The sequence below is a fragment of the Muntiacus reevesi genome, chromosome 15 (genome assembly GCF_963930625.1).
Source record: "Muntiacus reevesi chromosome 15, mMunRee1.1, whole genome shotgun sequence".
NCBI lineage: Eukaryota > Metazoa > Chordata > Mammalia > Artiodactyla > Cervidae > Muntiacus > Muntiacus reevesi.
The window spans coordinates 20540645-20558417 of NC_089263.1; the positions used below are offsets into that span (position 1 = coordinate 20540645).

The following is a 17773-nucleotide window of genomic DNA, read 5'->3' on the forward strand; positions in this document are numbered from 1 at the left end:
CTCTGATACCAAAACCAGACACAGAGATAATACAAGAAAAACAGACCAAATTTAAATTAAGCTCTTTCGCTCGCTAAATTTGGAACTCAGATAGCTATTTTTAAAACTACTCCCAAGAGGAACTTAAATCTGATCTGAAGCTTAAAAAAAAGACAATTATACCTAAACTATAGTGTACCCAACTGAACCTGGCAGTGTAAGTAAATTTTCCTCTAATTCTCCCTATTCTTCTGCCTCTGATGGACTCTGGAAAGTTATTCCACAGCAAAAGGAAATGCTTCAAACTCTAGTCACATCCTCTAAAAGTTTAACTCCCAGGACCCAAACAAAAGGAGCAGTGAGGCCCGTCACATGATGAAAGCAGGTACAACTTACATCCTCAAACTTCTTTCCTTTTTTAGACATGGACCCAGACTTAGTTCATTCTTTCAAAGTCCACTCCTCCTGGACTAATAAGGCAGCAAAAGACAACATGACCACCACTGGCCTGTGCAGAGTCACAGCAGCCAGGCCCCACACTAGAGATTCTGCATTAGTAGAAACAGAGTTAAAGATCAGGAATCTGTATTTTAAAAATGACCTTTCAAGGTTTCTAGGGATCAGTCAAGTTTGGGAAGCTCTGATCCAACAAACTGGTATCACAGACAGACCTCCATTTATGGCTTCCTATGACAAAAAAGCATCTTCATGAAAGTGAAACAGGAGAGTGAAAAAGTTGGCTTAAAGTTTAACATTCAGAAAACTAAGGTCACGGCATCTGGTCCCATCACTTCATAGGAAATAGATAGGGAGACAGTGGAAACAGTGGCAGACTTTATTTTTGGGGGCTCCAAAATCACTGTGGATGGTGACTGCAGCCATGAAATTAAAAGATGCTTACTCCTTGGAAGGAAAGTTATGACCAACCTAGACAGCATATTAAGAAGCAGAGACATTACTTTGCCAACAAAGGTCCGTCTAGTCAAGGCTATGGTTTTTCCAGTGGTCATGTATGGATGTGAGAGTTGGACTGTGAAGAAAGTTGAGCGCCGAAAAATTGATGCTTTTAAACTGTGGTGTTGAAGAAGACTCTTGAGAGTTCCTTGGACTGCAAGGAGATCCAACCAGTCCATCCTAAAGGAAATCAGTCCTGGGTGTTCACTGGAAGGACTGATGCTGAAGCTGAAACTCCAATACTTTGACCACCTCATGCGAAGAGTTGATTCATTGGAAAAGACCCTGACGCTGGGACGGATTGAGGGCAGGAGGAGAAGGGGACGACAGAGGATGAGATGGCTGGATGGTATCACTGACTCGATGGGCATGAGTTTGAATAAACTCCGGGAGTTGGTGATGGACAGGGAGGCCTGGCGTGCTGTGATTCAAGGGGTCGCAGAGTTGGACACAACTGAGTGACTGAACTGATGGTCAACTGTTTCTCACTAGAGTAAGTAAAACCAGTTGATGTCTCTGTCTCAATTTCCTGGCTACAAAATTTCCTGGGAGTTGTGATTCAACCCACAGCACAGGATCAACTGACATGCATAATAATGATCTTCTTAAAAGGAACCTGGTACTTGCTACATGTATACATTTAGGACACATTAATGTCAAGTACTCTCATGACAACAGAATCAAAGGAGATCTATCCACACTATATTATGGGGCTTCCCTGGTGGTCTAGTGGTTGAGAATCTGCCTGCCAACGCAGGGACACCAGTTCAATTCCTGGTCCGGGAAGATCCCACATGCCAAGGGGCACCAAAAGCCTATGTGCACAACTACTGAAGCCCACACACCCTAAAGCCCATGCTCCACAAGAAGAGAAGCTACTGCAATAAGAAGACCTTGCAATGCAACTAGAGACTAGCCCCCACTCTCTACAACTAGAGAAAGCCTGTGCACAGCAACAAAGACTAACGCAGTTTAAATAAATACATAAATTTTAAAAATAAAATCTAGGCACTGAACTAATACCACAGTTGATTTTTGCCTCTTAAAAAAAAATTGTATTATCTACAACTCCTGCCCCACAGCCCAAACTTACAGAACCCACAAGGGTGTCAGTGTACAAAACCTCCAATTATACAAAAGCCCTGGTCTGTTTTACTACTTTTGACTTTCCAGAAAGAATCTGACCTCCTGAATAAAGAAATTCTTTTAGCTCTTCTGCCTGCTGCAAGAACCTCATGGCAGAGATCTTCAAAGTTGTGGGCCTCAGCACAACTGTTGAGGAGGTCCTTATCCAACTGTTGTTAGTTAGAAGAATTTAAAAGGAGATGAACCACAATTCAGACAAACAGATGGTCATTACGCTTTAATCACAGAACAAACAACTGAGGGCCTACTAAACACATGGCGACTTCCTATTCATCAAGAGAACTAAAAAAGGTGTAAATCTCATCCATTTCCTCAATAAACTGGCTGAGAGGTAAGACAAACTTTTTTTTTTTTTAAAGACAAACCTTTTAAAACTGTCTGTGTGACATTTACTTTGGAAAACATATTCATAGCAGCATTATCCCTAACAGTCACAAAGTGGAAACATGATCATCAACTCATGAATAGATAAATAAAATACGGTGCAGTCATACAATGGAATATGTTCAACAATAAAAAGAAAATACTAATGCATGCTACGGTTTGAATAAACCAAGTTAAGTGAAAGAAGCCGGTCACAAAGGACTACACCTTGTACTGATGATTTCATTTATATGGAATGTCCAGAACTGACAGATCCACACACAGAAAGCAGACTGACGGGTACCAGAGCTGAAGAGACGGGAGGGTAACGACTCGGTACTGACAGGTACAGGTTTTCTTTTCAAAAAAAAAAAATTTATTTATTGGGCTTTGCTGGGTCTTAGTTGCAGCACACAGGATCTTTCAGTCATAGCATGTGGAATCTAGTTCCCTGAACAGAGATTGAACCTGGGCCTCCTGCACTGGGACCCACAAGGGTCCCAGACTGTGGTCCACAGTCACTGGACCACAAGGGAAGTCCCCCAGTTTCTTTTTGGGGTGATGAAAATGCTGCAAAATTGATTTTGGTTATGCTGTAAAATTGATTGCCTATGAAAGACGAAAAACCACTGAACTGTACATTTTAAAGTAGTGAGCTATATGGAATGTGAACTGTATCTCCATAAAGCCATTATTTAAAAAAAACTTAATGGCATTATGTATCAAAGCTTAACATATGTATTCCCTATGACTCACAAATTCCAACTGCTAAATGTATACTTGATTGAAATGCATATGTACATTTACCAAAAGACATGTACTAAAATATTCATAGACGCACTAATTGCAATAGCAAGTGAGAAACAACCAAAAATTCACTAATAACAGAATATGTAACCACAAAACAAAATAGTATATAACAGTAAGAATGAACCAACTACTGCTACATGCAACTACATGGATGAATTTCAATAACATTATGTGGGACAAAAGAAGCCAGACACAAGAGTAAATAATGTATGATCTCATTTAAATAGAGTTCAAAACCAGACAAAAATCAACTGTGATGTCAGAAATCAGGACGCTGGTTACCAGCATGCTGTAGGGAGTGAATAAGGATATAAGGGAATATAAGGGGGTTTCTGTTATTGCTTTTTATAATCCAAGTGCCAGTTACATAGGTATGCTCACCTGAACATTTATACAACCATATACTTGAATAACTGACACATTTTCCTGGATCTTATGTTTCAACAGAGAATTTATGTAAAGAAACATAAGGTGTGTCTACAACCATAACAACAAACACCAACAAACAAACCAAATGCGTAAAATAGCACAAGTTCTGGAAGGCGGAGTCTATGACTCTTACACCTTGTGTATCCCACTGCTCTGAATCTAAGGGTGCCCAGGGAAGAGAGTCATTGAGTGAACGCCCCTCCCTCTGTCTCGGCTCTAGGATGGATGGCGTTCTCTGAACAGAAAGAACAATTCAGGGCCACTCACCTGGGCCTTCTCTCTCTTTGCTCGGATCAGTGTATCCTGATAATGCTGGGCCACTTCTGCAAGGACTCCCTCGAGTTTAGCTGCAGGAATCTGCAAGGCCTGCAGGGTCTTCTGGGCATCACCTTCATCCAGGGCTTCGTTAATCAAACCAATGGCTAAAATCCCTACACAGGGGTGGACAGAAAGTTATTTTTTTTCATTGAGAAACTGTATAAATAAGTCTTTAAACAAGCTAAGTGACCATCAATCCTCTACCCAAGTGCTATCATGAGTTAAACTACAATTTGCCATCCAAAATGTTAAACAGCATTTAAATTTTTTCCTTTAAATGTAGTGGGTTTTTTTCATCTAAGTAAACTCCCTTATATCTATTTTCCTATTGAAATCTCAAGTCTTTATGTTTTATTTTTAATTGGTCTAACTGAAGAGTGATGAGGACTGTGACAAAACTAGCTTTACAGGATAGCTTTCGAGTATACTCCAATGTGTGATCAAAGCTATTCTTGGCTCACAAAAAGTCTAGGGCTCAAGGGAACCTTTTTTTTAACTTTTTACTTTGGATTAGGGCACAGCTGATTAACAACGCTGTGATAGTTTTAGGTGAACAGTGAAGAGACTCTGCCGCACATATACACGTGCCCACTCTCCCCCGAACTCCCCTCTAATCCAGGCTGCCCCATAACATCGAGCAGAGTTCCCTGTGCTGTACAGTAGGTCCTTGTTGGTTAGCCATTTTCAACATAGCAGTCTGCACATGTCAATCCCAAACCCAAGCATTCAAGGGAATCTTAAAAATCACCTAGTTCAACATTTTTATAGAAAAAAATAAAAGGATGAGGTTTAGGTATCTCTTCAAGATCACACAGCAAACAAGTGGCAGGTGGAAAATCAAAGCTCAGGGCATCCTCCTCCAAAGCAATGCTCTTCCCATTAAATCACTGATAATTTCTCACAGGAAACACTAAATAAAACTAGGAATGTTTACTCCTTATGTATCTCAGCCAGCTGGACTACTCTTTAATTTTTATTTTTTGGTAAACCACATGGCATGTGGGATCTTCATTCCCCAACCAGGGATCGAATCCACACCCCCAACAGTGGAAGTGCATAGTCTTAACCACTGGACCACCAGAGAAGTCCCTGCACTGCTTCCGTAACGACTCCACTGTATAATAAATGCTGGTCTTTGTCTCTGGTTTCTGGAAAGTGAATGCTGCTCAGTTGTGTCTTGACTCTATGCGACCCCCTGGGCTGTGACCCACCAGGCTCCTCTGTCCATGGGATTTTTCTGGCAAGAATACTGGAGTGGGAAGCCATTCCCTTCTCTGGGGTATCTTTCTGACCCAGGGACCAAACCCGGGTCTCCTGCACTGCAGGCAGATTCTTTACCATATTTCCCAAGTGACAGGAGTATCTTTGTTGCTCATGGTGGGCCCCTAGGATCACACCTGAGTTTATGCCAAACAGGTGATTCCTACTGGGCCCCTAGAAACTTCTGGGGTAGGGGCTGGTCATGCTGGAAAGACCAATCATGTGATCAGAAGGTTGGGGTTTTGAGTCATATGATCTCTGAACTTCTGCTTAGCTATTCCAGACACAAAAAGCAGACTGGAAATTGAATTCAATTACTTGGCAACTACTCTGCCAAGTAATTCAATCAATCAGAAGGATTGAAGCCCCAGTAAAGCCTCTGGATAGCCAAAGCTCAGATGACCTTCCCAGGCTATGACACACATCGATGGGCTGGAAAGGGCAACATATCCTGAGGACACAGAAGCTTTGAATTTGGGGCCCTTCCAGACATCACCCCATTGGTTTCTTTTGACTGGTCCTGATTTGTACTCTTTACATAAAACTCTTTTTGTACTCTTGTACAAAAAATTCAATTTGTACTCTTTACAATACTTTGGCCTGGAGAAGGCAATGGCAACCCACTCCAGTACGCTTGCCTGGAGAATCCCATGGACGGAGGAGCCTGCTAGGCTGCAGTCCATGGGGTCGCTAGGAGTCGGACACAACTGAGTGACTTCACTTTCACTTTTCACTTTCATGCACTGGAGAAGGAAATGGCAACCCACTCCAGTGTTCTTGCCTGGAGAATCCCACGAACGGGGGAGCCTGGTGGGCTGCTGTCTATGGGGTCAAACAGAGTCGGACACGAGTGAAGTGACTTAGCAGCAGCAGCAATACTTTGGCCACCTGATGCAACAAGCTGACTCATTAGAAAAGACCCTGATGCTGGCAAAGATTGAAGTCAGGAGGAAAAGAAGACAACAGAGGACAAGATGATTGGATGGCATCACTGACTCAATGGACATGAGTTTGAGCAAACCTCAGGAGATGGTGAAGGACAGGGAAGCCTGGCATGCTGCAGTCTATGAGGTTGCAGAGTCGGACACAACTGAGTGACTGAACAACAACAATAAAACTATAACCACAAGTACAGTGCCTTCCTGAGCTCAGTCAGTCAGTCTAATCAACTACTGAAACTGAGGGGGTAGAGGGGACCCCGGAATATATTTTCGGAAGTGCGGTGACCTGGGAACACCAGGTTCAAAGGTGGTGTCTGAAGTGAGAGACATCTTAGGGAGGACAATTTGTGCAATATGATCTAGCTCCAGGCAGTGTCAGAACCTGCTATAACAGCATTTAAAAGTAACAGAGAACATTCAATTCACCTCCTGAAAAACCTTAGTTCTCTTTACATACTTCTCCAATCATAGCAGTGGCCTGGTGTTTTTAAAACAATAGACAACCATAGCTTTTTGAGATAGTTAAATGGTTTTTTCAATTTCTAAAAATCCCCTAGGGGTAGTGCTCCCGGGAGGGTGGAATCACACTGTGTGTGACGGTGACATGATCTGGGGGAGCGGAGGCAGACCACTCACTCTCATGTTCCTCCTGCACCACCAGGTTCACATGGTCCACAGAAGCTTGGATGTCATTCCACGTAATGAATTCATTGTTCTCTGCACGGGCTTGAGCTTTCAGCTTCATCAGCTCATCCAGATACCTGCCCCATTCCCCCAACAAAAGAGGGAAGAAGTGCAGCGTTAGAAAAGGGACCTGCAAGGTTATTTCTGTGGACAGGAATAAGAAGACGTGAGGGCACAGGACCTAAGAGATGGCTGAGGAACTCCAACAATTTGATGTATTCTAGAGGCCAGCTTTGGGACCCAGGCGTTAACCTGAACAAAGGGTAAAAATACAAAGATATCACTAATTCTTAATATCTATATGAAAAATATCTATATTACTTGTTATAAATTTCAGGTAAGACTAACTCTGGAATCAGAGGCAGCAGCTCAAACAATCCCTCTGAGGATCAGAAAACAAGGTCATGCACCAGCTAATAAACATAGAAGGAATGACAGACCAACAAATCACCATTCAGCAACTCTCACCCAAAGTCTGGATTTACACAAGGATTATCATTGGGGTTAAAAACATTAGGTGAATGGAATGGGAAACTGGACATTGTGATAGTGTAAAAGGTACAAAAAAAAAGATTATGTTCTGGAGATAAGGGAGAAAAATACATAATGAAGGGACTAGCAGACTCCCTAATCGAAGGATCAATCTCAGTATCTCTGATGGTGGGGAGAAGCAGGCACTACACGCCTCTTAAAATGAGGAAATATGAAACACAAGTCACCAAAAATACCTCACTGAATCCCGACAAGCCTTCAGACCGGATTTCCAACTTACAGGAATAAAGCAAACACTAGGAAGCAACCAAAACTGAAGATGGGACATTTTAGAGGACAACTGGCTCCAACTCTTTAACAAGTCAGCGTTATAAAGAAAGGGACAATGCTAGATTAAAAACTATCAAAGTGGGGGTTGTGAGGTGGAAGGAGGTTCAAGAGGAAGGGGACATGTGTATACCTATGGCTGATTCATGTTGATGTATGCCGAAAACCACCACAATAAAGCAATTATCCTTTAATTAAAGATAAATAAATTTTTTAAATAAAATAAATAAAAGATAACAAAGGGACACAATATGGATTGCATCCTGGTTTGAATAACCAGCTGAAAAGAACAAACAGTTTGGGAACAAGAGAAGAAGTATGAAAACAGACTAGATTTAGAAAATATTCAAGAAGTATTATTGACTTGACAAAGTATAAGAGTGTTATTTTGACTACATGACAAATATCCTCATTGTTTTAAATAAGCATATTTATAACAAATTTAGGAGTGGAATGCTACAGTATCTGTAATTTACTACAAATCCTTCAGCATAATAAAACAAGCTGAAATACGGGGTGGGGTGGGGAGGCGAGTGGAACTAAAAGACGATCACAAGGAAGTCACGATTCCTGCAGAGAAAATAAGAGTGCTGGTTCACAGAAGACAGAGTTAGGGTCAGGGGCACCCACCTCTGGCAGTTTTCCTCTTCAATGTTGGTAAGACCTGTCACTGAACTGCTCAGCTGTTTCCACACTGTGTTCATGTCTCCAGATTCCAGTGCCCTGTTGATTAGGGCCACTGATGACAGCATCTCCACCGCAACAGAGAGCTCAGGGTGGGTGAGGCTATGCTGTACAGAGGGAGAGGTGGGGAAAGAGTAAGGAAGGGCATTCTGGAAGACCCAGGGAGGGCAGACATTTAATAAACCACATGGAATCTAACTTCCTGGTTTAAAAAAAAAAAAAGGTTCTGCCTAACTACACCCAGAAGTGGGTATTAAATTCATGTTCACTCTTGTTTTGCTCACAAACAGCACGGGTTTGGTGAACTCACCTCGGGACTCTGCTGCTGCAGGGTGGCCAGCTCCTTCTGATAAAGCTCGGCAGCAAACGGGTACACCTGCGGCAGCTGGGCTTCGGGGTTCATCAGTTCCAGGACAGTCTTCTCAGCCACACCCTTCTGGATTGCGGCGTTGATCGCTGCCACGGCTGCCAACCCTGAGTGGAGAACACGAGGTCAAAAAGGCCACTGGCTCCCAGAGCCCCAAGCAGGCACAGAGGCCAGTTTTCACAGGAGAAAATCATATTCTGCAGCTAAACTATTAGTCGTGACGTTTGAAGTGGAACTTCCACCTTCAGACAGTGGTCTTCTTAGTCTGAGGATGAACTCAACGGTATGTGAGCTGCATCTCAGTAAATCTGTTTTCTTTCCTCTTCTCCTCACCCCTCCTGCTCCTGCCTGCCACCACTACACTCTACCTAAAACACCCCTCCCCTACATCAAGGAGAGCCTGGTAAAGGTGGTGGTGTTGTCGTCATTCAGACACTAAGCTGTTTCTAACTCTTTGCGACCCTGTAGGCTGAAGCCCACCAGGCTCCTCTGTCCACAGGATTCTTCAGGCAAGAATGCTGGAGTGTGTTGCCATTTCTTTCTCCAGGAGATCTTCCTGACCCAGGGATCAAATCCACATCTCTTACATTGACAGGCAGATTCTTTACCACTGAGCCACCAGGGAAGTCCCAACCGACCACATAAGCACATGCTTAGAGCCAAAGTGAGCCTACACGGACTCTGGTTCTACTTTTAAAACTGGAGGACTCCTACTGCCACCAAAGGTACCTGGTAGTTGACTGTGGCTGATAGGCTTGGGGTGGGTTGAGGAGCGACAGAATCTACTCTCAGGCCCCTCCATGACACAACGCCACTCTCCTCCCCTACTCAGTATTTCAGGGGACACACAGTTGAGGGGATTCTTACTTCTCTGATATTGCTGGGCGGCAGTGTTTGCGGCATCCACTCCAGACTGTAGCTCCTCCTTCTGCAGGGGCTCAGCCTGACCACCCTGAGAAAAACAGAGAACATTCAGGTAAAGATGACTTGCCTGCATGTCCAGGCCTCACAGTTCTCATATCTCAACAACAGTCATTAGGAACACTGAGCCATAGACCTAAGAGACAGCTTCAGGCTACAAGCAGCTGAAGCAGCAGCCCGAACTAGAGTCAAAAACCCTTGTCAAATCTGGGGGAGAAGGACTTTCCAGATACCAACACACTTAAAAGAATATTTTGTAAAGAGCATCAAAATGTTCCAAGATAAAATCTTTATAAAAGCATTAGCACATTAATGTTGCTTTCTCTGGCCAATAATGAGAATTTATAAAATGTACACTAGTCCTTATGTAGCCAAAAAAAAAAAGCCCCTTGGATTTGTTCTAAAAAATAAAAACCCATAAAGTACAATCCCACACAGTTTACTCTTACTGCAATATTAAATGCTTTCCCAGTGTTAGCCAGAGGAAACTTGTGAGGTATGGTTTTTTTAAAAAGTGGAAATTCCTGAAGTAAGAATATAAAATTTCAGGTTCTCCCCAATGGTTTTTGTCGTTGTTCAGTCACTGAGTCGTGTCCGACTCTTTTGCAACCCCATGGACTATAGCCCACCAAGCTCCTCTGGTCCATGGGATTTCCCAGGCAAGAATATTGGAGTGAGTTGCCATTTCCTTCTCCAGGGGATCTTCCTAACCCAGGGAATGAACCTGCATCTCCTGAATTGGCAGGTAGATACCTGACCACTGAGCCACCTGGGAAGTCCTCTGCCCAGCAGTTTTAAGTTGGGGATTTAGGGGACTTCAAGTGAAGGGATGGTGAGATTCAGAGGGTGGACGAAGCTATTTAAGAGGGGATTTACAACTCTACAACCAAAAGAGAGCTGAAGATAATCTGCACTTTACCTGAGGATATTAAACAGCTTAATTCACATGCAGGAGAAAGTTATATTAGCGGGCAGGAAAAAAACGGCCCCACTGATATCTTTACACAGCAGCATGAGATTGAAATGGATGGATGTCAAGCCTTACAGGTGCCACTCAAGATGCTCTTACCTGTCTCTTCTCCTCTCTGTCACTCAGGAGCTGCTTGAGGTACCAGTCACTATTCTGCTGCTGCAGCCCTCGCAGGCCCAGTGCGGGTGACTGCAGGATCTTGAACAAGGCTGGTGCAGATCCCTGCTCCAAAGCCAGGTCTATATTTGTTAACGCAGCAAGCACTGAGGAGGGAAAAAAAGGCAAACGCTTAAGACAATACTATGTTAACATCATAGCCGGGAATATTTTTCCTTCCCCAAAACCAGTCTCAGTTCAGACTGGGGAAATATAATTAGATAGCCTTTCCTGTGGAGCATCACAGAAGCACTAGGCTTTGAGGGTGGAAGAGAACCTTAAAGTCTCCAAGTTCAGAGGTTCCCAGGGTGTTCAGAATTAACGGATTCCTAGACCACACCCCAGGCCTACTTACAAATTTCTAGATGCAGACAGGGTGGCACCAATAAGGGCAGCAATTTAAGAGGCATCAATAATACATGCCTGCATTCCCGCTAAAATGCCAAGTCTTTATCCAGACTAAACTACTACACAGGAGAAAGTGTCTCCCACTGCAATTTACTACATCTCTGGATGATTCTGTTTAAAAAAAAATTGTTAAAGCTCACACACTAGAGTTGACACTTGAGTACCTCCAACCCCTCTTCCCTGTGACAGTCTACTCCCAAAAAAGAGCCTTAGTTCCTTCAAATATTTCTTATTCAGCATCATTCTGAATCCCTCCATCATCCTGGCATCTCCTGAAGGTACTCTGCCCCTAAGCAGTGCTGAGACACGGAGGCTGGTCTGACCGTGTGGAGCAGAAGGGGCTCTCCGCACTGCCTCAATATTCTTTACTTCTAGCCACAGAACCTGACATCACACAAAGTCATTAACACATTATCAACAGTAAAAATGCAGATTTCCCTTCATCTGAAAATGATAATAAAGGTACGTTCCTCCTAAAATTCCTCATGAGAGTAAATGAAATCATACACGTGAAAGTACTTTGCATATTATAAAATAAATAAGGTATTAAGTTGAAAGTCAAAATAATACACTTTCTGATTTCAGAAATGACAGCCCCTGGAAAATCATAATTATTATTTTCAGCTTCCCTATTTTTAGAAGGAAAAATAGGGTTCTCCTTCCCTTGCCCCACCCAGGAATGAACATCTAATCTTACCATCAAAGTAGCAAAACAAATCAAAAATAAAATACTAAAAATCAAAATATTGGGGGCATAGCAGTAGTTATCAGTTTAAACTGTTTTCATTTGTAAAAAAAAAAAAAAAAAGAGAAAATTAATGTAAGGTGTTATAAAGAAAACGGTTCAAGAGAAAACAAAATCTCAAACTAGAACTAATACATGACACCAAGAGGTAAAAGGACGAAAGGCTAGATTCCTAAGAGACTGTTCCCTTCTTCCCAACCTTCTCCCCTGCGGTTTGGCTCACTGATCACCACACCGAGGAGGCGAGCAGCTCTCTGAACCACGGCTGCAGGTCTACGTGGCCATCAGCCAACCAACCAAGCACTTTCCCACCACAAGGACCTGCACCTGCTGCAAACAAAGCCAGGAACAAAACAAACAGGTTGTCTCCATCCTCAGGGAGCTTCTGCAGTAGTGGGGGACAGAAAATAAAAGCAACACAGGCTGGTAACAACCAGGCTTCCTCTAGGGATGTAACACAAGAGTCTCAGATGATCATCTGCAAAGGTATCTAGTCATTTATGCTTTTACTGGAAATATAAACTTACTATGTACATAAATATGTAAATATTTAAGTGGATATTTACTAATACTTATACTCTAAAGTTTAGAACAGGGGTTCCCAACCTCCAGGATCTAATGCCTGATGATCTGATGTGGAGCTGATGTAATAACAATAGAAATAAAGTGCACAAGGAATATAAAGCGCTTGAATCATCCTGAAGCCATTCCCCACCCCAACCCCATCACCCTGGTCCGTGGAAAAATTACCTTCCATAAAACTGGTCCTTGGTGCCAAAAAAGTTGGGGACCACTGGTTTGGAACATTATTCACATACTTTCTCCCACTATGCTTTAATTATCTAATTTTCCTTATCCTACTTAACAAAAAAAACAACTTTTTTTCATTTTTAACTCTTTAGCCTTCAGCTTTCTTCTGGGGCAGCATAATGGCTTCACTGCTCGCTCTCAAGCCCTAGGGAAAGAATCTTATCTATAATTACACTAAAATAATTCTTGGGACCTAAAGTCCCTCTGTCTTCCAACTTTCCCTTGTCTCTGACTTTCCCTACTGTTAGGATAAGATTGTCCCTCTATTGAGAATTCTGCCTTATCCTCACCTCCTTACCTCCCCTAAGAACCCCAGTGAAGGGTCATGTACAAACCTTGAGGAAAAGTCATCAATCTTTCTCTATTCTATGACTGTATTTCACACGTCTCTGGTTGCCTTGAAATTACTCACTGAATGGTTCTAGCCAAGTTGCCCTGAAATTATGCATTTGCCTACCTTCCTCACTGAAACATATCTGAGGGAATTTTTACTATTTTGCTCCTCTGACCACATAAGAACAATATGCATGGAACACTTTCAAAATACACACATACGTTTCTTTCCTTATGAGTTTATAACTAACTCTAACATAATCAGCCAGGTATAGCAATAAAGGCCCCAAACAACACAGTAGAGAAAAGTCCCGTAGTAAATAAGAGTCTTTTATGCAGTGTATGCAGCAGGAAATGTGCTGGACTTTCTTCGACAGAGAGAACTAAGTGCAAGGACATTCTGGTTTATACTTGCTGACTAAAGCAGTATTCATACAGATACAGCACAACCAATCACCCATACGTGAATGGAACTACAGCTCTATTCAGAAAGCTATTATCCTAAATGAACCAGAACGGAACAGAATACACAGACTCCTGGTCAGGATTTAGAACTCTCTACCATAACGAGTGGATAAAATCTATAAATTCTCACCAGTTATTCAGAGCATTAGTGCAAGTGAGAAATTAAGATCTCCAAAGAACAGAGAGGACCCTGATGACTATTACTACTATTATTATCTTGATCAAAATAAGATCAAGGTCAAGTCTGGTTGAATTAAACAAGGTTTTTTAGTTCTGTCGGTGACTCTAACCCTAAGCTAGGAATTATGAGGATTTAAAAAGAAGCAGAATTCATAAGCAAACTCAAGTTTAAGTCTATATAGATGTAAAAAACAAAGAACAAGCACTTAAGACAACAGAGAATTAAATACAAAATTATGTGGTTAAGCATACAGATGCTGTAGAAGATGTGAAAGGCAAGTATATTGTGAGCTAGGATATGCACTGAGGTGAGAACTGAGCTGAATCTTGAATGATGGGTATAATTTGGATGAGGTAAGAGATGAGGCGTGAGGGCATTACAGTGGGGCAGTTACATGATTAACAACAGTAATGATAATGTTATTGAGTGCTTACTAAATATGAGCCAATTTACATATATTATCTCATCACGTGTATAATGACTCTGTGTCACAGGTGCCCAGTTCCCACAGTGATTAATACAAGGGCAAGAGATCAAACCCCAGGTCTGCACAACTCCAGAGCCACTCTTCATGAGTCATAAAATGAACACAATGAACGTGGGAGATGATTAGGCACATGAGTTTCTACAGAGAGTTGCATGCATCAAACAGTGCATAAATAGCTCCACGAGGCCAGGGAACAGCGTTTTATCTGGCAAGTAATAAGAAACTGATGCAGGAAAAAAAAAAAAAAAGAAACTGATGCAGGTTCTTTTGCAGAAGAGAGACTAAATTAATTCAAGAAATTAATTTTTCAGAAAAAAAATTAATTTTTCAAAAGTGTATAACACATACACAAAAATCAAGATGAACAGGACAGCCTCATTTCTATTTAAATATATGTTCTGAAGGATAAGTTAAAAATAACAAGCATGGTTATTCTTAGGAGTCTAATTTTTTATTTGTGGCTCATTTCTGGATAACTTGTATTGTTCTTTAAAAGAAAAACAAAACTATTATTACTTTAAAAATAGGACAATAAAATCCCTCTTCAGATTTAAGTGTCTAACACAGGGTGACAAGAGTGAAACTGCAGCCCAAAACTCCAGTCCGTGAGTTACAACAGAAGAGCAGGGGGCAGGGGGCGGGGGACGTGCTGCCTGAGGACAATGGTAGCCCAAAGAGAAGACACATGAACACAAAAGACAGTAAACATGCAATAGTTCCTAAGCAAACCCACAAATGCCTGATATAAACTTAAACCATGAACAGATCCACAGGCACATTATTCAGTGACATTCCTTTAGGGGCCTGATGGGGGCACATACTTACAGTTGACTTTATTTATATTGCCTTGAATTTCAGCTTGAGTGAGCAGTTCCTCATAAACGTCCCGTTCTCTCTCTGAGCTTTCTGTCTGAAGATGAATAAAAGGTGTAGTTAAATTAGCTGAAGTCTCTAGGAAGACCAAAGAAATACATGTGTGTTCCTCCCCCACCACGACAGAGTCAAGAGCAAGAAAGGGTGTAGCTTAAAATCCTTAATAAAGAACAAAGTTACAAGATTGTGACCAAAAACATAAAAAAGGAGATCCAATCATAAATAACAAGCTCAAGAGGTTCTTCCAGAATCAGGCAGAAGGAGACCCTGGTGAACCCTGCCCTGCTCATCTGGGAGCCTGAACCCTTGTCTCAGACTAGATCTCAGAGCCTCTCACAGGTTTGCACACAATTCGAGAAGAAAGTAGATGTCAAAATATAATCTAATACTGAAAGACTACACATTGGTAACTCCATTTCATTTATATAAAATTCCAAAAAAGATAAGCTAAAGTGATAGAAAATAGACCTGGAGTTGTCGGGGTCAGGGGTGGACAGAGGGAGGCAGTAGAGGTTGACTTTGAAAGGGAGATATGGGAACTTTGCAGGTGGTGGTCACATATCTGTATACACTGGTCAAAACTCATCAAACTGTACACTTTACATGGGTGGGTTTTATTATACATCGATTACTATCTCAATAAAACTGATCTTTAAAATGGAGTCATATTAAATAATGAAAGACTGTAAATCAGTTGTGAAAAGTGAAAGTTGCTCAGTTGTGTTTGACTCTTTGTGACCCCCATGGACTATACAGTCCATGGAATTCTCCAGGCCAGAATACGGGAGTGGGTAGCCCTTCCCTTCTCCAGGGAATCTTCCCAACCCAGCAATCAAACCCAGGTCTCCCACATTGCAGGCAGATTCTTTACCAGCTGGGCGACCAGGGAAGCCTGAGAATACTGGAGTGGGTAGCCTATCCCTTCTCCAGCAGATCTTCCCAATGCAGGAATCGAACCGGGGTCTCCTGCATTGCAGGCAGATTCTTTACCAGCTGAGCTACCACGGAAGCCCCTATAAATCAATTAAAAAGAGCAAATGTTCCATTTTTACCCTGTTTTTAGCATTTGCCATTTTGTCCTGTTTGGCCTGGTAAAGTACATCCTGGTAGGTAGAGGCCAAACATTCTTCAAGATTCACAAGCATGGCATTGGGATTTTTCAAAGCTGTGAAGGTGTCAGCTGGAATTCTGTGGTCAATAGCTTCGTTAATGGCAATAACAGCTGCATGTACTGAAAAAAAGAATTCAAAACACAGAACACTAAGGTTATATAAAGTAAAGGATGTACATTACACATTCAAACACAGCAATCCCCCAGCAAAGACAGAGGCTGCTTTTCATAGACAGAGGGGTTAGAGGAATCCCCAGATCTTGTGAGCCCTGTCTTTTCCCTAACACACAAAGTCACAGCTCTGCCTATCATCCATGTCTGAAATGCTCAATCTGGAATCTTATGGGGAAAACATTTGTAAGGGACTTTGCAGGGAGCATGTGAGCATTTGTTCTGGTAATGTTCACCCTTAATTATCATGTAAACACCATTAGAAGATAAGAAACTAAAAAAGGCATTGAAATGTAGAATTTGCTTTCTAGTGCTTTTATTTTAATCAAAACTATTTGATTTTTTCTCACTTATTTCCAAATAACAGCATAAACAACTGTATAGCAGTGTCTGAAACTGTATCTACTGACCTAAAGAAAGAAGTAAATGTTAGTCGCTCAGTCATGTTTGACTCTTTGCAACCCCATGGACGGTAGCCCAGCAGGCTCTTCTGTCCAGGGGGATTCTCCAAGCAAGAATACTGAAGTGGGTTGCCATTCCCTTCTCCAGGGGATCTTCCCAACCCAGGGATCGAACTGGGATCTCCTGCATTGCAAGCAGACTCTGTCTTTACTGTCTGAGCCACTAGACACTTGCTGGCAAAATTCCTCATGTCCAAGACCACCATTATAGTATTAATCATTGAAAGCAGTAGCAACAACTCCACTTGAACCCACGAAATCACTCTCTTCTTACATGCGGCTTCATCCACTGACAGCTCATTAGCCAGAATACCCCCGATCTTGCTAAAGGCAGGCATCTGAATCCCATACTTCTCCAGTTCAATCTTCATGTTGTTGATTTCTTCTTCTACAGGAAAGAATTAAGACCAAAGGTAAGCACCTTTTCAGAACTTAGAAGGAAACAGATTCCTTAAACACAAAATGTACTGGATAAAATGACTTCTAACTCTTAGGATTGTTATAAGGATTTAAATAAGATAATATTAACACATGGAAAGCACTTAACCTAATATCTGGTATATAACATGCATTCAATAGACACACAATTATTATCAGTACTATCACGAGCATCAGAAATAACCGTAACATGAGACTGGCTCTATAGAGAATAGTTTTCCCAAACTGCTACTAATGGCATTTCCTCTAATGAACTTATGAATAGAGCAACTTTAAAGGAACCTCAAACAAGAAGTGAATCCAAGTCACTAGCTACTATTAAACAATTTTGTGTCTAAGGCCAGAAGCCAAATGATACAGAAAACAACATGTTAAGGTTTGGCCCTTGCCCCAAGTCTGAGGAACAACTTCTCTGGAAGAAAAAATATCACAGATAAAAGCTGTATTACCAATTTTTAAAGCTCCAAAGCCTATAAAATAATCACCAGT

The 17773-nt window shown here is 41.8% G+C and overlaps 1 protein-coding gene across 2 annotated transcripts in view; it reads right to left on the reverse strand.

The window, feature by feature from the left end:
• IQGAP1 (IQ motif containing GTPase activating protein 1) overlaps nucleotides 1-17773 on the reverse strand; it is a 129294-nt gene that overhangs the window by 34852 nt on the left and 76669 nt on the right. For both annotated transcript variants that reach the window (XM_065906373.1, XM_065906374.1), the window contains 9 exons: nucleotides 17121-17234; nucleotides 16156-16334; nucleotides 15056-15140; nucleotides 10745-10908; nucleotides 9622-9706; nucleotides 8698-8861; nucleotides 8334-8494; nucleotides 6837-6961; nucleotides 3949-4112 (listed from right to left, as the gene is read on the reverse strand). In XM_065906373.1, coding sequence (XP_065762445.1) covers nucleotides 3949-4112; nucleotides 6837-6961; nucleotides 8334-8494; nucleotides 8698-8861; nucleotides 9622-9706; nucleotides 10745-10908; nucleotides 15056-15140; nucleotides 16156-16334; nucleotides 17121-17234 — 1241 coding nt within the window. The remainder of the gene's footprint in view (nucleotides 1-3948; nucleotides 4113-6836; nucleotides 6962-8333; nucleotides 8495-8697; nucleotides 8862-9621; nucleotides 9707-10744; nucleotides 10909-15055; nucleotides 15141-16155; nucleotides 16335-17120; nucleotides 17235-17773) is intronic.